The sequence below is a fragment of the Python bivittatus genome, unplaced genomic scaffold, assembly GCF_059951505.1.
Source record: "Python bivittatus isolate LINGU-HERP-01145 unplaced genomic scaffold, Pbiv_v1 ctg000820_np1212, whole genome shotgun sequence".
Classification (NCBI taxonomy): Eukaryota; Metazoa; Chordata; class Lepidosauria; order Squamata; family Pythonidae; genus Python; species Python bivittatus.
In genome coordinates this window covers 606,188-626,058 of record NW_028277107.1, presented here as the reverse complement: position 1 = coordinate 626,058, position 19,871 = coordinate 606,188, and the positions used below count along the sequence as shown (strand labels likewise).

At 41.6% G+C, this 19,871-nt stretch overlaps 2 protein-coding genes across 2 annotated transcripts; both read right to left on the bottom strand.

The window, feature by feature from the left end:
* Window positions 1-3,662: 3,662 nt before the first annotated feature.
* Window positions 3,663-8,615, bottom strand: LOC103049218 (vomeronasal type-2 receptor 26-like). The gene is made up of 4 exons (XM_088128868.1): window positions 8,452-8,615; window positions 6,196-6,487; window positions 4,750-4,963; window positions 3,663-3,841 (listed from the first exon to the last, which is right to left on the bottom strand). Exons 1-4 carry the CDS (start codon window positions 8,613-8,615, stop codon window positions 3,663-3,665), a joined length of 849 nt encoding a protein of 282 aa, XP_087984994.1.
* A 5,095-nt stretch (window positions 8,616-13,710) lies between these two features.
* LOC148214027 (vomeronasal type-2 receptor 26-like) lies at window positions 13,711-15,380 on the bottom strand. The gene is made up of 2 exons (XM_088128867.1): window positions 15,374-15,380; window positions 13,711-14,606 (listed from the first exon to the last, which is right to left on the bottom strand). The coding sequence occupies exons 1-2, from the start codon at window positions 15,378-15,380 to the stop codon at window positions 13,711-13,713; spliced, it is 903 nt and encodes a 300-aa protein (XP_087984993.1).
* Window positions 15,381-19,871: the final 4,491 nt, after the last annotated feature.

The following is a 19,871-nucleotide window of genomic DNA, read 5'->3' as shown; positions in this document are numbered from 1 at the left end:
CACCTCCTCACTCTCTTCCCTGGCTTTGTGGCCAGAAAGGCAAGGACCACCGTGACTGTTTTGGCCAAGACAGAAGAGACGGCAATCGAGAAGAAGATGCTGAAGGCTGTCTGTCGGAGAAGGCAAGTGGCTCTCCTTGGCCGGCCAATGAAGAGGAAGGTAGTCAAGAGGGAAAGCAGGAGTGAGACAAGGAGGATGTAAGAGAGGTCCCGGTTGTTGGCTTTGACAATAGGTGTTTCTTGGAATTTAATGAAGATTGCTAGTACAAATAGAGTAGGTAAGGACAAGGAAAGGGCAAGGGAAGCCAAGATGGTCCCCAGATATTCATTGTAGGCCAGAAAGCTTACTTCCTTCAGGACACATTTATCTCGCTCCTTATTTTGATGCTGGTCTTCTGGACATTTGGTGCAATGATCTGCATCTGAAGTGAAGAAAGTAACATTTACCAGGTTCAGCCACCAATCTAATCTTTTCTATGCCACCAGAAAAGACGCTGCATGGGGTAAGAAACAGAAACAACAAAAGAAGGTGAAATTTTAGGGACTGTGACCAACTTTGCTAAACACTGAGGGCACTTTTCTGCTTTTTAACCCTGATGGAGGATACATGCAAATGAGTTAGCAGTTCATCTTTCATACATTGGCTTCGTGGTCTGTTTATTTTTTAATATGTTTCAGAAATAAACCAAGCAAGGTAGGATCTTCACATGGGGAGAAGTGTTAGCTTTCTTATTGAAAGGCTACATCACTTTGGAGTCACCCACCTTCCTGAGAGGAGAAGGTCCCCTCTGCACAGAAAACACAGTCGTAGCAGCAGATGGGCTCCCCTTCCTGACCCACCTTGAAAAATCCAGACTGACAACTTTCCACACACCTGGAGGGAGGTAGACTCTGAGCAGAAAAAGGGGAACATAAAGGACGGTAAATTTGGGTTGACTTCAAAGGAAAGAAATGGTAGACTAGGTCCATTTAACAGAAGCAGCTCTTTATCCAGGAATCTCCCTTCTGGGAGATCAAGGGATCTGAGACTAGGAGGAGATGTTTCTTCTTTTTCACCGCCAGACTGTGGAATAGTTTACAGTGAGAGATTAGGTTTGCCTTGACTCTGTTGGCCTTTGAGAGAAATGGTCAAATGGAGTTCTTCCAGCCTAGCATTTTAGGAATTGGTTATTGTATTATGCGTGTTTCATTTTTGTAAACCACCATGAGGCACATGATTACATCAGTCCAAAATTGCATATATAAAAAAGAAACAAATAAATAAATAAACTCTGTCTTGCAGTGAATCTGTTGCTTCAATTTTTGGCATATTTATCTACTGTTCATCATCAGTTTTCGTCTGCAGGCATCTTGGGACTGGTGGCTCCCAAGTCCACATCTATAAAACATGACAACTACAGAAAGCATTATAAATATAAAAGCAAAATAGCATCATTTGAACTGGGAATCCGGACTCCCTTAATCAGGAGTAGCAGTGGAACATGTAAGCCACAAAGGTCAGGAGAGATTCTTTGCAACTCTTCTGAAGCCCTGAAGGGCTTCAGAGACTTCAAAGAAGCTCCACAGAGAATGTGTTGAATAATGACTATGCTGAAGAGGAGAAATAGGAATGAAATGGTTTTCCCCACCTTGCTAAACCTTTGGGGCCAGATAGCAGCATCCTGGTTGATGACAAACTTGGGTTCCTGAGATTTCTGTCTTGCAGAGCTCCCAAATTTCACTCTGACAACAGACTTGTTGGGAAACCATAACCAGTTCACCATCTCCAAGTCAGCTGCCAGCTCTCCGTTATTGTCCAAATACACCCCATCCATGGAATGGTTGTAAAACTGGGGGGTTTGCAGGAAAGGATGGAGCTAGAAAGGGAAGAAAATTGACAACAAAAATGTTGCAGCCTTTTGTACAAGATAGAATGAGTCTCTCTTGTGCCATTCTCAAGCTAAGATCTTCTGATTCACTAGATAGATAAAGGCCTCCAGGACAAGGAGGAACATCGGTATCATCTGCCCTACTTTTCTTCTACAGTGTTTTCCCCCCCCCCCCCCAATTTCTCAGCCTAGCTTACAGCCCTAGGACTTTCTGGTGGTGTCCCATCCCTGTCCTCCCTAGGCCTCACCCTCCACAGCTTCTAAGCCCAGACGTGAAGGGCCAGCTGCAGTCACCTCTTCAATTCTGATTGATTGTGGTTCTCTACTTGAATGGCTATGAAACTCATTCATGTTTGAAGGGCCCCAATTTTATTCATGAATACTTTTTTCCCTGTGGTAGGAGATTTGGAAGTTGAAGCCTTTAGATGGACACATTATCACTGTGATATATTTATCTCCAAGCTGAATACTATATGATGGGAAAATAATAAAATAAAGCTGGAAACTCCCCCTCTCCCCCTTGCCTCTCCTGCAGTAAACTCTTTACTCCCCCCGCCCTTGCCTTTCCTGCAATCTCTTTTTTCTACTTCCTCCTGCCATTCTTTCCTCATGCAAAACAGGATCAGCTCCAAGCCAGTGCATGAGCCAAGAGTGACCATGTTCCACTGCCAAAAATAGCCCTCTTGACACTATCGTACAGAAACAATTGGGGGGGGGGCATCATCTGTCTTGTTAAGGGTTTGCCCGGGTTCTTATCTTACAATAGAAAAAAATATTTCTCCCCCATTTAATACCTATCCAAAGCTATCCTCCAATCAGATCCTTCAGATTTCCTGCCTCTCAAGCTCAAAAGTGTTTGAATTCTGAGCTTTTACATTGTTCAAATCCCTCTTCCTTGAAAGCAGGCACCTGATGATCATTGCAATAAACGTGGTTCTTCTCCTCAGAATTGCACTCCTGTCTTTGGCAAAAAATTCCACAACAACTACAGTAATTTGAACTCTAACTCTAAATCTAAATCTAGACCTACTATGTGTATCTGCATTTTCATCTCCAGTTCTCTTCCAGAAGAGAGGGACTTCACTTGTGCTTGGTACATCGGTAGAAGGAGTTTCCCAGAGCAAGAATACAGGAATGTCCATAATCAACTGCCCCTTAAGAGGGAATGTGGGAAACATAAAGTTGGTTTTCCATCGAAAAGTTGGAAGGTGAAGTGCCTGGAACTCAACCTGGAGATGTCTGTCTTGAGGGAAGAGGAAATGAGCTGCTGGGAACGGGTTCAGTTGTGAATTGAGATTAAATATGAGCTGATAGACATTCTGTGTTGAGTTTCTGGGAACCTTTTGCCCAGTTTGAGATGGATAGCAGGAGCCTGACCACATTACTGATCAATTTAAGAAGCAGCTTGAGCCACAAACTTCACCCTTTCTTCAAATGTCTCTGTGAACATAGAAGTATAAACTTCTCTTCAGGAAACCCTTCTTTGGCCACTTCACTGGGCACATTTTGCTCCTCACACCCGAGTATTCTTTGTTGTACTAATCCCAGTCTGAATCTGAATCACTCAACTTACTATTAGTTTAACAGTTAAAGAAATAAGCAGCAGAAAGGACATAATGTAGAAAATCAAGAATTGAGTCACCTTGGTTAGGGTCCTAGCACCACCTATTTTGGTAGAGAGGCTTGGGCGGGGGGGGGGGAGCCTGAGAAAGGGTGGGAGGGCTCACTGTAGATACAAGCAAATGCTTAATTAGAAACTGGGTTATGCATTTATTCAATTTACAGGGCTGCCTAATTAGCATGACTGGTTAGGAGGATGGAAGGCCCCAAGAGAGGCAGCCAGATTAATCCTGTGAAAAAGACCCTCTCGCATGGATGGGAGGATGGCAGCTTCCTGCAGAGAAGGAGCAGGGAAAACGCCGTTCTCCAGAGACAGAGGGGTCTCACCAGATGTGGCAGCTGTTACCACATCGCCTGCAAGAAGGGAGGAAAGTTGAGGGTGGAACAAATGGGACCAACATGTAGCAGGATCCAGAACATAACATTTTCCAATTGCCCTTGTTATCCTAGTCTTTTCCTCCCTCCTTTTATCTACCATACAAACATTATAGTTAATGTAGGCAAGAGAGAGTCATCTGTTTGATGGATTGTTTTGGGGATTATCTTTTGAGAACAATCTGGCTTCCCCTCTTCATTTGCTAAATTTCTTCTCTATAAGTAATTTTAAAAGTAATGGTTGTGTTCATCTGAGATTCTTTGATGGAAAGAAAATACCTGCCAAGGTTGTAGCTCTTCCAGTTCCAAGGTCTGTCCACCTTCCTTCAGCATCCTCCTCTTGGATCTGGAGACACAGACAGCATTCAGGGCTCGTGCCACAGCCCAGATGGAGTTGTAAACATGGTGGCTGTCAAGAGAAAGGGTGGCTTCAACCTCCTCCTGTCGTAGACTTTCCATTTCCTCATTCTCTTTGCATCTCAACCAGCCTTTAACTGAGAAGGGATGCTTTTGAAATGAACAAAGAAAAGCTTTGTTGCCAAACTCAAAGATTGAAGGGAAAAATTGGTCAAGAACATCATCTTTTATCCAGTTCTTTGTCTGGATAGAAAAGGTGAAAATACTGTGAATGTGTTTGAATTTTTCATCCCGCAAATTCAAAGTGAGATCTCCCATGGCTGTTACGATCCAGATTTTTCCTACAGTAGGTTTTATCAAGAGCCACAACATATGGTCAATGAATGCCATTCCATAGAAATAGATAGTATGCAAAGTGGGCTCTGCATAGTAAATAAATACATTGACTTGTTTCCACCTGAGGTATAAATCAGGGTGCAAATTGTAAAAATTCATATTATACCCAGATACGCTTTGTGAGAAAACAGCACAAATGCCATTTTGGGTGAGTAAAGGTGTTAATGTTTTGAAGAACTTTTCTCCATTTTCATTTTCTGGAGCAACAAGAGCCACTGTGGTCCATCTGAAATGCTGGATCATTTCAACCATCCCTGCGTATTGGATTCCTTCTTTTGGGAGCATCCGGTAGAAAAAAGGGAACTGGGTTTTATCATTCAGATCATCAGAAACAAAAGCATAAGAAATCTGGAGAAAATGGAAGGAATTGGTCATGAAATCCCATTCACATATTATTCATTCCAAATTGTAAGTAATTCTAAATTCTAATAGGATTGCATCAGCAACAAACACACTCAAAATGGGGACTTGCTCAGTTCTTCAGGGCAACACAAGAAAGCCAGAGAGTTTGCCATCATGCCAATCAAACTTTGGTTGACATTTCTGAGGGAAAGGGTCTCACATATTGACTACTTTGGCCAGAAATCCAGACAGTTCGCAGTGCCTTTCTCTGTCTGAGTGGGAAAAGCATCATTGATCATTATCAGCGTCTGGTGACTTCATGGACACACCCCTACAGCTTTCTTGTCAACTGTACGGAAGTGGGTTTCCAGTGCTTTGTTGTGGGATTTTTTCTGTACTTCCAATTTTATCTGTAATGGTCTGTCAGAATGTCCTTGAGAGCCAGCAGCAGGTACAGGAGGAGACACAGACCAGGCAATGGGCAGATAACAGGTAGCTTAGCCCACAGAGGGAATGGAGACATAGCAAATATCTCAGAAGGACCCTCCTAGGTTTCTTGGGCTGTAAAGCTGAGATGGGAGAGATTTACTTTCAGGGTTGCAAGATTCTCTTACTGTAACCTTACATTAAAGGTAGGGTTAGTACTCATAGTTGGTGCTTTGTATCTGAACTACCTCAAAGAGCTGACAGTCTCCTACAGCCTGATGATCTCCCGTCCAAGTCTCAACTAGGACCAAGTTGCTTAGAAGGAAGGGTACTGAAATGATCATCCTGTTTTCTCCTCCCCTCTTTTCCACAACAACCCAGCCAAGCCTGGACCAGGAATTTATCACTTCTTGTAGGTATTTTAAATTATCTTACATTTAGATACATAACTACCCTTATATAACATATTTGATTTGCATAAATTTCATAGGACTACAGTACTCACCAACAGCTGAAGCAGATGGTAGCCTTTCTCACTGAACTGTGATGGGTGCTTGTAATACATTCTTTCATTTACCCACATCAATTTTTGATATTCTTTTGGAATTTAAAATTTTATTTGAATAGAGAGGAACGATGAATGAGAGGTTTTACTCTTAGAGAGGAAACCGCTATAAAATTAGTGATAGCGCACTTGAACAATGAGTTTTCTATCTTTACTACAGCATTAAAAAATCTCTTGCATGTTTTTGGAATAGTCTTGGAGATTCCAGGGCAGAAACTGACCACAACCCACACCTTTCCCTGCTTACCTGGGGGATTTTGTAGGTGCGGAGCATGGTTGCAATATGTCGGGAGAGGTCAGAATCGGTCCCTTCAAGGACAGCCAGCAGTTTTTTTTGTCTTCCGCATTTGTAGTTTGGAACATTTGCCTCCCCTGCAGAAAGTAGGTCCAGCAAGGCTTCAGCATTCATCTCTGCATTGAAATGATTGTCATGGACGTTGTAGCCCAGAGTGATGTTGGGTAAGATCAGGGGATTCTGGTTGATGTCACGGATGGCAATCAAGAAGGACAGGAGGTACCAGACAGGTATCTTTTCATTCCTGAAAAAACAGATGATGTGCCTTGTCTCAAATTCAATTATAGCATCCCATTCACTTCTTGTTTCCTTACAGATATCAAGAGGAAGAAGTAGCAATCTTAATTCAGGAAGGGAATATGATGGGACAGGCATGAGTGGACCTGGGTGGGATGATGCTCATGACTGGGGGATAGGCTGCAGTCTTTGACCCAACATCTGAAGGCTATAGAGAAAACTTAGATGTTTTACAAATGTAACTGCAGGAGTGATTTCTAAAATCACTGGAAATGTAACAATCAGATTGGTTCATTCTTCCACATTTGGTTACATTGTAAAGCTCAGCAAGTTCGGAAAATGAATAAAACTCTTTCTTTCCAGCCTGCAATTTTTCTATTATAGATCACAAACCCTACATTTCTACAAAGTGCACTCAATGAGCTTTCCATGCGGTAAGAAATTCAAGAATACTTTATCCTTCTTCCTGGAAAGCATGTATAATTCATTGTGCAAAATAACATCTGTGGGACTGTGCTTCAACATCAACAATAACCTTGTATTTGTGGTTAAGGCAAAGGGAAAACATTTTTGGACCAGCTTCTACCACATCTGAAATTGGGGTTTCTCTCAGCTTAAATTTATGAAATATGAATCTTCTATGATCTGTTAAATCAGGAGATATCTTTAATTCATGAGACTAAAATTACTGTAATCTTTCACATTATTCCACGACTGAATCTGGCTCATTGCTGTCATTGCTGTATTAATTTTATTTTAATAAGATCTGTACTTTTTACGTGAGCTATTTAGATACATAGATTGAAATTGACGTATACTAATAATCTTTATTAAAAATGCAGACCTAAGAGGAAATCTTGTAGGTCTCCTCATGAAAGACAATTTCAAGCCCTTTCTGCTGAAGTTTAATCTTTTGGAAAGTTCTGTCATCACAGGCTGTTGTTTTTTATATTATCCCCACCAGATCCCAATATCATTATTGTCTCCTTCATAGGAAAATTGCCCAGCATTTCAAAACCTTCACTTTTATTTAGGTTTTAAGTGAACCAACACTGTTTCTCCTTTTGTTGCTCATTTCTGAGATCTGGATCTCCTTTCCTTTGATTTTATCATCTGGAATAATTTGAGGTGATGAATAAAAGAGGCCTGCTCACTGCTCATTTCCAGCTCTCATTTCTGAAGGACAGAAGTCCATGACCTCACAGATTCAATTTTGGTCTGTGCTGTTATATGTAATTTACTTCTATTGTTAAACTTTCAAGCAATCAGCCAGTATGAGCTGAAAGAGACTGAAAGCAAGTTGGCCTCATGGAGGTTACCTTCTTGCCATGATCCCCAGGATCCATATTTCCCTCTCCTCCCCCTTTCTGCTGATCGACCCCAAAATCAGACATTAAGTGGGAAGTGCAGATGCAGCTGGTCCTTGTCTGCTCTGCCTGCCTTTGAAGACTCTCCTGCCCAGCCAGCTGCAGGGAGAAGGGGGGAATTTTGGCTGAGGGACCTTGGGGACTGAGAAGATGTCCTGCATGTCATCTGTTGTGTCACTTACCAGGAATAATGGCTCTGAGTTCTGCTCTCTTGTCAAGCCCAGTTTTTAATATCAGGAGAGAAACTCTCTCAGCTCCCCAATTTTTCTGAGAGCCTTGGCCTCAACCTCCCTTCTCACTGTAACCACTTGCCAATTTCCCTCCACTTCATTTCTTTTCAGAGGTTTTCCACAGCAGACCTGATTCTTGCTGTGCATCTGAAGGTCAGGCAACCTTGGTTTGCTCTTTAGGTCAAAAGGAGTTTCTCCAGCTGAAAGAGCGGGTCAGGCATTTGGCTTTGCCTCAGTGTTGATGCATCTCCAACCTTTCCTCACCTCCAACAGAAATTTAGGAGGGACAAGATCATGGGAAGGGAGTAAAAGGAATTAAAGATAATTAGCAGCAAGTGAACTAGCAGCAACTCCATCCCCAAACAATGACTCACCAGCGGAAAGGTTGGCTGGAGGGAATCTTGGTGAAAGTATAAAGTGGATTTAGACCTTTCTTGACAGTGATGATTCCCCCAAAGAGATAATCGCCTGGCCTGAAGTGATTTACCCAGTCTAGCCGACCTCGTTGTGAAGTCAAGGGGCATTTTGCCTTCAACATCTCACAGGATATCTGGGGAAGGAGAAGCAGAAAAAAGAGGAAAACCATTCCTCGCATGACTGGCACAGCCACTTGCTTTTCACAAGCAGTCAGCAGAAGGATTAGAAGCAGTCCGAATGTGAGAGTTTGGTGGCTTTCTTGTGCAAAAGCTTTGTGTCTGAAAGGATCTGAGGGAACGAATCCTCCTCAAGGGCCCTGGTCTTCAGCTCCAACTCTCAGTGCTCCTGGAGACTTTTATGCTGCTGTCATTTCGGGCTCAGGGCAAGATGTCATCCTTTGTCCCACTCTGCTCTGCTGGTTGTTTCAAAGGCGATCTTGAGGGAAATCCCTGGTTTTCCTTGTTCAGAAGGAAAACAAGACCATCCTTAGTTGTAAATTACAAAGAGGGGAAAATAAGCTCTGCCACATCCTGAATTCATTGGGGTATGTTGGGGGGGGCGAGATGGAGTCACAGAAAACATGTTTTCCAAATGGACCAGATGTGGTCGCCTCATGTCAGATATTTTATGAAGGGACAAATTTAGCAGTTTCAGACACAGTTTCTATCTGAATAAATAAATCCATGTTCAGGGCACATAAGGATCCCAAATATTTTGAGAGTTTCTTTTCAGATAGTCAGAGGAGAACAACCTGATATCAGGTCTAGCCATCACCAAAACAAGGGAAGATGGATCAGGGTCTCCTGCCTGAAAAAGTGGGATAAGGAGATATTTATTTATTTATTTATTTATCTATCAATCAATCAATCAATCAAATTTGGTCACCACCCATCTCACTAGGGAGTGACTCTAGTGGTACAGTTAAAACAAGTATGCATATTAATTAAAATACAATAAAATTACAATAAAAACCATATTCATACATAAATAATATCTTCCAAAGTACTGCTGGGACATAAAGATATTAACCTACAGGAGCATCTTCAATTTGCTAGCCACCCCCAGGGTTGGTTGCCCCTCTTCTCACCCCACACAAGTGGGCACAGCCAGGTCTTCACCCTTTTCTGGAGGGTCGAGAGAGTTGGGGCCTGCCTCACATCTGGGTTAGGGTATTCTATAGTGTGGGGGTAATGGCAGAGAAGGGTCTCCTTCTGGGCCCACCAGTCAACAACATTCTTTCATCAACAGGGTCTGTAACATATCCCTGTCTGGAGGTCGATATAATGGAGTTGAGAAGGTCACTCAGGTAACCCAGTCCCATGCCATGTCGTCATAACCAACACCTTGAATTGGACGTGGAAGCAAACTGGCACCCAATGCAATAATATGGAGGGCATGAGAAAGGTGCAAAACGGTTTGAATGTGGATTCTAGAAATAGGGTGGCCATAGAAATTCTGCAGTCACTGGAATTCTGGTGTTGGTATTCCATAAAGAATATATTTGAAAGTTTTTTGGATTTCTCTGAGCTTGCCAAATTGATTTCTGACCTGCTTGCAAGTTGAACCCTGGGACAGGGACCCACATATGAGAACTTGCCCCCTCAGCTGATGGGACTGTCCCATTAGTGCCTCCTGGTCTTCTGACAGCTTCAAGTAAATAATTGCACACCAAGAACCGAAAGGAACTCCAGAAGCTTCTTCACTGAGTATGATGGTCAGAGGCTGTTCTCACTCAAAAGCAGCAGATTTTACCTGCAAAGAAGCCCTTTGCCTAAGTTCACCTCTTTATTCATTTATTTAAAAAATGTATGTGGCTGCCCATCTTAAATACATAACTCAGACAGTTGACAATCTATACCCCCCCCAAAAAACCCTAAACCAAATATTTCAATACACAAAAGAAAACCAATATACTGTATAGCAATTCCACAAAGACAGACCCACATATATGGGGCTCCCCTAATGTCCTGTTCCATTTCCATGCATCTGTAGATTCAGATGGATTGTGTAAACTTCGTTAGATTGTCATGTTGTCTTATAATTTAAAAGAGAATTTCTATAAAATGATGTACCTTTGGTATTTGTCACCAGAGAAACTATCTAAGATGTATAAAAGTACTTCTAACTGTTGCTGGAAATGTGAAAAGCATGAAGGGACATTTAATCATACATGGTGGACTTGCGAAAAAGCAAAAAAAAATTAAAAAATATTGCATACGATGATGCAGAGAATTTTAAAACTTAATTTTCAGTTGAAACCAGAGCTTTTTTTACTAGGACTTATGGACAGCCAACTGGAAAAGCCTCATGGACGACTGGTTTTATATATGGTAACTGCAGGAAGTCTACTCTACACACAGAGATGGAAAAATATAGAAATACCCACAATGGAGGAGTGGATTGTGAAGATGTCAGAACTTGCTGAAATGGCCAGATTGACTTCTCTGATTGGGGAAGGAACAGTAATAACTTTTATATAAGATTAGAACCCCTTTATGGACTTTTTTGCAGAAAACGGACAAAAAAGAATTGATAATCTCGGGATTTACTGATCATTTCCAGGGAAGCAATGGCGGACTGAAGATGGCTCCATGGAGAGTGGACCCAATGACTGTAGCGGAAGGAGGAGCTGGTGAGTGGATCCGCTCCTCAGAACTCCTCTCCAGATCAAGGAGAGGACTAGGATCACCCACAATTTGCTCTATACAGAGGCTCCCTGTGAAGAGATCGTAGAAAAGTGGCCTAAGGCGAGTTTCAGAGCACAGAGAGCCAGGGGAAAAGTCATCTTGCCTAAGCCACAGTTTGGCACCTTCCCACAGATGCTGGATTCACCCACTTCCTCTCTTAATTCAACTACCTGTTAGTTCTTGTTTCTTAAGTGTTTGCTATTTATTTATATATTTAAAACATTTTATATAGCTGCCCATATTGTAACAACAACCCTGGGTGGTGCAGAAAACAGTCAAAATAACAGAAACCCCCAAACTATCAGAATAAAACTCAAGCACAACTCAATCAAAGATGCTATGTCATCTTTCCAAGATTATTCAGTAAATTTCAACGAAACAGTCCTTAAATACTGTACATGTTTTGCTTATGTTCAGTTCTACTAAGGCATTTATGAGTGAGATGTTTTTCAGGAAATTAATAGGTCCAAGGCTGTTTGTTGGAATGATTCACTGACAGGTTTGGAAAATACTTCACCCCAAATCCCCTTTACTCTGTGATTTTGACATCAAATGTTCTTTTGTATTCAGCTCTGACCTTAGCAGGATAATGTAGCACTTGGGGATGAAGATGGATCCCAGCAGGCCAGCACTGGTGGCCAAGAGGGAGAAGACGTGCACAGCTACCCTGTACTTCCCTTTGGTGCCCAGGTAGGTGGGAAACAAGGATATCCAGATGTTGCTGATATCAGCAAAAGTGGAGCTAATTAATAAAAATTGGAATTAAACTGAGGTCATAAATTGTTGGACCTACACTCCTCACTTTGACATGCAGACTCGCATTCCACAACAGAGTGGGTCATTAATCTCTGTTTTAAGTCTGCTAATTGACCAGAAGGGGAAGATGTTGATTAGATAGGTAAATAGCCGTAAATAGCTGTCAAGCCCAGGGGTAATTCAGAGGAGGAAAGACAGAAGAGAGAAACAGATGTGAAAGAGAAGGCTTAGAGGGTCATGGACATGGGCACCTATAGTTTCGAAAGGTGTCATAGTATTTTGGGATAAGTGCACATGCTCAACTGTGTAACCAATCATGTACTCTCTGGTGGTGATGCTGTCTTTGAAAAGTATAAAAGATACACATTTCTTTTGTTTGGGGCTCTCTTCTTGGGAAGGAGTCCTCAGTTACTAAGGTGCCTTAATAAATGAGTAAATGAGTTTCTCGAGTCCGGTCTTTCATTGGGTTAAAGGACTGGGCTGAAACCCCGGTTTTGTGGACAACTCTGCAGAAGACCAGCATGCTAAAGGTGACCAGCTTGGCTTCGTTGAAGGCCCCAGGCAGGTTCCTGGCCTGGAAAGCCACCACAGAGCAGATGGGTTGCATTGCAGGATGATTTCTCTAGGTAGGGAGTCCCTGTGGCCCAGTGAACCAAACTGCTTTTATTCACTGATTGTATCTCAAAGATAGTATGCCTAGCACGCTGACCCAGTTGTTGTTCAGTTGTTAAGTTGTGTCTGACTCTTCGTGACCCCATGAACCACATTGCGCCAGGCCTTCCTGTCCTTCACTGCCTCCCTGAGTTTGCTCAGTTTCATGCTCAATGCTTTGGTAATGCTATTTAACCACCTCATCTTCTGCCATCCCTTCGCCTTTTGCCTTCCATCTTTCCCAGCATCAGGGTTTTTTCCAAAGAGTCTTCTCTTTGCAGCTGACCTAGTAGGAAGGGAGAAATAATGATAAGGTCACTCGAATGGGTTTATCTATACTATTCCAACATCACATTGTAATTTTCACTGTGTCTGCCATTTTTGTTGTCCTGCCTTTGCAATGTAGTGGGCAAAAGGTATATAAGGCTTGATTCAGCTTTTGCTCATGGCTGCTCAGCAAAGTATCAAAGCTTTGATGGGAGTCCAGTATAGATTGTATTATTGTTTGTATACATGCAATTATGTTATATCTTCAATGTGATTTGGTTGCTTCAGGTGAGTCAGGTTTTGGCCACAACTTTGATGTTCATTTCAAAGCCTGACAGTCTGACAGAATTGGCATGCTCCAGGTCCCATGGATTCAACAGTGCTGCATGGTGAGATCCAGGAAACAGCTTCTGCCCTCTAGAACCCCACTCTGCCTGAGACTCGTTTCCAGCCCCCCAACCCTATATAAGCAAGCCCTTAAAACCTGCCTCTATCACCAGGACCTGGGTTAGAATGCGTGGTAGGCCTCTTCTGCAACGTTTCAGTAGTTTAATTCATTGCTGTGTTTCTCCAGCATTTCTTTGGGATTATATATTCTGTGTTTTTGTTGTTCTTCATTGTGACACCCCAGAAGATCGCAGAGTCATACAGATTGGGACAGACTTTAAATCAGATCAATCAATCAATCAAGAAGTACATCATGGATGGGGTGAGTCTTATTACAGGTTCACCTTGCATTAATTAGCAGCAGATGGAGGCTGGGACCACTGAAGCTCTGAAGACCAGGCCTCAGGACTGAGCACAGAGAGTGAACTGATATTTTGGAGAACCACTGACCTAAAATTCATGTTACTCTTATTTTGAGATCACATGCTCTTTTCTATTCAGATCTGGTCGTAGGAAAATAATGTAGCATTTGGGGAAAAAGATGAAGCCTAGCAGGCCAGCACTGGAGGCCAAGATGGAGAAGATCTGCACAGCCATCATGTACTTCCCCTTGGTGCTCAGGTAGGCGGGCACAAAGGACACCCAGACACTGCAGAAGACCAGCATGCTGAAGGTGATCAGCTTGGCTTCATTGAAGGCCCCAGGCAGGTTCCTGGCCAGGAAAGCCACTGTGAAGCAAATGATGGAGAGGAAGCCCATGTAGCCAAGAGCAATATAAAACATGGCAACAGATCCTTCATTGCATTGCAGAATGATCTCTCCAGACTGGGAGTGGATGTCAGAGTCAGGGAATGGGGGAGAAGTTCCCAGCCAGATGCTACAAATGACAACTTGGACCCCAGAGCAAGAAAGGATGATGGAGTTGGCCAAGCTCTTCCCCAGCCATCTCTGCACTTTATTCCCTGGTTTTGTGGCCAAGAAGGCTAACACCACTGTGATCGTTTTGGCCAAGACTGAAGAAATGGCAGCTGAGAAGATGGTGCTGAAGGCTGTTTGTTGGAGAAGGCAGGTTGGTTTTGTTGGCCTGCCAATGAACAGGAAGGAGGTTAAGAAGGAAAGCAGGAGGGAAGCAAGGAGGATGTAAGAGATGTCACGGTTGTTGGCTTTGACAATTGGTGTTTCCAGGAATTTAAGGAAGATTCCCAAGACAAAGCCTGTGGTTAAAGACAGGAACAAAGCAATGGAAGCCAAGATGATTCCCACATTTTCCTTATAAGAAAGGTAGTTTTTAATCTTGGGAATACAGTGAACTCGACTGGTGTTTGGATGTTGGTCTTCTGGACACTTGGTGCATTTTTCTGCATCTGAAAAGAGCAAGAGTAAGATCTCCAATTAAGCATGTTCTTCAATCAAATGTATTGCTTGGGTGAAATTGTTGTTGGTGTGAATGATTGTGGGTAGATGAAGCCAGCACACTTCTTCATTTCTCTCCAGCTAGAAGTTCTTAATTTTACTTTTCCTTTTTTAACGTCACCATTTCATCAATGAACTTATAGAGAGGAAGGAAGGAAGGAAGGAAGGAAGGAAGGAAGGAAGGAAGGAAGGAAGGAAGGAAGGAAGGAAGGAAGGAAGGAAGGAAGGAAGGAAGGAAGGAAGGAAGGAAGGAAGGACCATCATTTACCATTCTCTTGGGAAATCTGAAGCCATTAATTTTGGCTGTCCATAGAAATAGTTCCATTCAGAGTTGGACAATTGCAAAAAGACCTGATCCTCTTGTAAGTCCCAATGAATGTCTTTATGACCTGGTACCCTGGAAATTATGACTGTTCAGAGAAACGGGGTAAATAGCAAACTGAAACCACAAACAAAATCTTGCACAAACCTGTACATGTTTGTGCAAGATGAAGAGCAATGCCCAGTCCTCATTCATCCAGTATCTTTTAGTATCTTATCCCAGTTTAAGCTCCAAGCTTATTACTTATATTTTACTATGAAATAAATTATACACATTATAAGGATATGAATATTTAAAAAGCCAAGTTGAGAAATGCCTGTCAAATGTCCATTCGTAGCAAATGTTATGGTATAGAATCTTCTCAAAAGGTTGCACCTTTCCTTTGGTGTCACCCACCTTCCATGGTGGAGATGGTTCCTTCTGCACAAGGAAGACAGTCGTAGCAGCAGATGGGCCTTCCTTCCTGAGCCACCTTTCGGAATCCGGGAGGACAGCTTTCCACACACCTGGAAGGAGGCAGGGGCTGAGCAGAGAGAGGAAAATATCTAGAAAATGAATCATGAATTTATATCCAGAAAAGGGTCAAATGAGGAAGAGATTGGGGACCTCCACAATCTCAAGGCCCACCACTTGCTAAGTAAAAAATTTGGACCTCATCAAAGTGATTTGACTAAATGTTACTTCTCTCTTTATCTCCTCTTCTAATTTTTGACAGACCACAATTTTTAGTTTGGAATCTAAATTTTCATACTAAATTACCCAAGCAAAGGTTGGATGGATTCTTTGCTTTTCTGAAATGAATCACATCACCCCATGGCTCAAACCTACATCCCTCTGTAAAGGACTAACAAATACTTTACTTGTTTATGAGACATATGGCCTCCTGTCCATAACTCTGGGTATCTCTATACAGGCGGTCCTTGGTTAACGATGTTAATTGGAACTGGAATTTCTCTCGCTAAGTAATGTGGTCCTAAAGCATGACATGACATGATCATGCTGCTTAGCGATGGCAGTTCTGACAATCCCCTGTTACCATCATTCAGCAAGGACCATGTGGGTCATTAAGTGAGGACATCAGGTCATCACAGCTTCTGACTTCCTGCTGACTTCCCTTTGACTTTGCTTGCAGGAAGCTGGTAGGAAAGATTGGAAATCACAATGACATGACTGCAGGACACTGCAATGGTCAAAACCTCAAGGACCAGTCATCATCACCACTTGTTCAACACTGTTGCAAGTTCAAATGGTTGCTGAGCAAGCAGTCATTAAACAAGGACCAACTTTAATGGTATGCGGGAATGATCGTGGAATATGAGATGGAGAGCCGCAGATGGGACACCTGGCATGTAAAAGATGTCTCAGACCGTAGAGAGAGGGATGGTATGGGAAAAGATTCATAAGGGGCCCTCCCTAGTTTTCCAGAGAGTAAAAGGAAAGGAGCAGAGTAATAATTTCAGTCTTGCAAAATTCAGTTAATGTAACCTTACAATAAAGATAGAGCTAGTACTCCTGGGTGTGCTTTTTGTCTGGACTACCTCACAGGGCTAACAACCTCACCAGAACAGTAAAAAACAAATGGAACCAATATCTGGAGGTGGGGGGAAGGGGAGAGAACAGCTCTATTCAACTTTTCTTGAATAATTAAAGGTATGTTTTCTTTTAGATACATGGACATCTAACCAAAGAAAACCTTGCCTCTCTAGATGACCTTCATAGCTACTCTCTTCCTGAGGAGGGCAATCCTGTTGGCAAGAACTTCTGATAGATTGAAATAAAAACTTTCCCCACCTGGTTCAGGTTTTCCATTTCTGCAATAGCATTGTGGTGGATCATAAATTTGAACTCCAGGGATCGTTCTCTTTGTAAACTCCCAAATTTCACTCTACTAATGGATTTATTGATAGAATACATCCAGCTTACAATGTCCAGGTCTGCTACCAGCTCTCCGTTCTCATCCAAATACACCCCTTCTATGGAATTATTGTAAAACTGAGGATTTTGAAATAAGGAATGAAGCTGGAATGGAAGAGAAGGTAAGTATGTTTAGACAGGATTTACAAAGCTCTGGAGGCTTCAGGAGGGGAACAATGTCAGGCTGACACTCTCTAAAGTGAAAAGAGCCACTGCAGCTGAGAAATTCTGGTTCGAAGGTGAAAGAGAAACCACGTGTGCTCCAGACAGCTGTTCCTCCTGACTTAACTGCAGAAACTGAACAGTTTCTGCAGCCAGCTCAGGAGTTGACCTGCTGGGAGACCTGGAATTCCATCTATGCTGCTAATTGCGGTGGAGCCAAAAGGACATTACAGCTTTGCTTCTCCCCACTTTTTAATCACCTTGGTAAGTAATTAATTGCACATGAAGAGAGATTTCCTCTGCAGCAAGATAAGACTCCTTGGAGTGAGTTATAGCTTCTTTCAAGATTACAAAAGAGAAAGAGAGACAGAGACAGACAGACAGACAGACAGAGAGACTTTGATTTAAAGATTCAAGAACTATTTGCAAAACTTAATTAAGAGAAGGTATGAGAAAGGATTTCAAACAGACAAGGGAACAGTCTTTTTTTTTCTTCCTATTTTTCTCTTTCTCTTTTTATTACTTTTACTTTTGACAAATGTGCTTTGCTACGATTTTTGATTAAGCCACCTAAAAAAATTAGCCTGGTGAGGGAATGTTGCTAGCTATTCTTAAAGAGTATGTGATTGGTGCAATCTGCATAACAAAAGGCAAGGCACAGATGGTAACATTTAGTTGACATGGAGACGTGAGCTTTGTTGTGGTCAAAGTTATTGAGAGCTACTAAAATGAAAGTGTTTGAAACAAGAAGATAGCAAGGAGGAAATGGCAGAGGCTTATCTTTTTATTCTGCTGGTTTGGGACTTTTTTTTTTTTTTTGCTTCTGGATTAAAAATGATTATTAGAAAAATGGCAGAAGAGGGCAGAAGAGGCTTGCTAGAACAACTTGCAGAAAAAAATCATTACACAAGATATGTTTCAGAAACTTTTTGAGCAAATGGGAAATAAATTGGATGCCTCTGAAAAAAGAAGGGATGAAACATTAGAAAAGCTAAGAGAGGAGATGAGAGAAGATGTTAAAAAGAAGGAAATTTCTATAAAACAAATATCTGGAGAGGTCAAGTAACTAAATGATGGAAAGAGAATTGGATAACCTGGCTTTACTGGAATTGAGAGAGGAAGAATTTTGTTTGAGATTTAGAGCTGTTCCAGAGGTTCCTGATGAAAATATTAGAGAGCAGAGTATTAATGTTTGGCAATTTTTTGGGATTTAGAAGAGGAAGATATGGAGACAGAAATTGATAAGATTTATAGAATAAATTCTGTATTTGCCAGGAAGAAGAATGTCCTAGAGATATTTTTGTGCATTTTGTTACAAAGAAGTTAAGGGATCAAGTCGTACAACAATATTTTAATACAAGACTGAAAATGGGTAATACAGATATAACTGTTTTGAAAGAGATTCCTATTAGCATTTTACATAAGAGAAAATAATATTCCTTCTTGGCTGAAAATTTAAAACAGGAAAAGATCCCATTTCAATGGGATAAGTTGGAAGTTGTAACTTCCAACTTATCAACAGCAAAGATTTTGACTAAATTCTGTTCAGAAGTTGAGAGATTTTTTAGAAAAATATAAAGGAGAATTGGAGGAGATGGAAATGAAGGTTTCAGTGGGACCTACACAACAATCGCAACAGATGCAATAGGAACCGAATATGGTACCGAAATAGATGCTACAGGCTAGGACTTTTCTAAATTTTTGGCATGAGTATGGATTAGAAATATTTCTCATGGAATATAAATGGAGCAAATAGACCAGGGAAATGGTTAGCCTATAGACTACAAAAAGAAAAAGAAAAGCGAATGTTATTAAAACTTCAGGAGGGAGATACTGTATTAATGGATAATGTGGCCATACAAAAAACATTTTATCAATACTATTCTAATTTGTATAAAGGACATGATATTCCATTGGAGAAAATAGATGAATGTCTAAGAAAACAAAATTTACTGACAACTATAGAAGAACAAACACAAATTATGAATGGACCTATAACAAGAAGGGAAGTTTCAGAAGCAATCAAAAAGAGTAAACCAGGAAAGGTGCCTGGATCAGACAGACTATCAAGTTTGCATTATAAATGTTTGAGGATGAACTTTTACAAAATACAATTTTCCAGGGTGGAAAAATGCCAGAGGCTTGGAGAGAGGCTATGTCAGAGTCTGCACACTCATACCCAACGCTCAGTAAATCTTCTGGAGTCTGGTTTGGTTTCATTATAGATTTCTTTATTGGGAGATTTGTATAGCATCTGTAGGGAAGTTGTTGAATCTGAGGATCTCTAAGCAAAGCCTTGCCTTTCCTTTTCCCCCTGTTGCCTGGTTGCCACAATCACCTGGTGGTGACCCCACTCCTTCCTCCCACTCATAACATAGCTCCGTCCGGCCATCCGGCCCCGGTGCTTGGCCTTGTTGGCGCCTATCAAAGATACCATCAGCTCCTGTCTTATCAGCTTCCCCACCCCCCTTCTCCTAACTATGATGGCAGGAGCAAGCAAGCGCCCCTGTACTTAACAATTTAACCATTTAACTGTCAATGTAACATTACTAATCTAAATTAAACGCCTATGATTCCTAGGTAGCTTGCGCAGATCCTGACAGGCTAATATAACAATAATACCTAAAGAAGGACAAAACTTGATTTTAGCAAGGAATTACAGAGCAATACCATTATTGAATAATGACTAATATGGCAATGATTTTAGGTGAAAGACTGAAAATAATTTTGTGAGAATTTATTCATGAGAATCAATGCAGGTTTTAAACTAAAAGACAGTTGAAAGACAATGTTAGAACTATGTTGGATATTTTGGAAC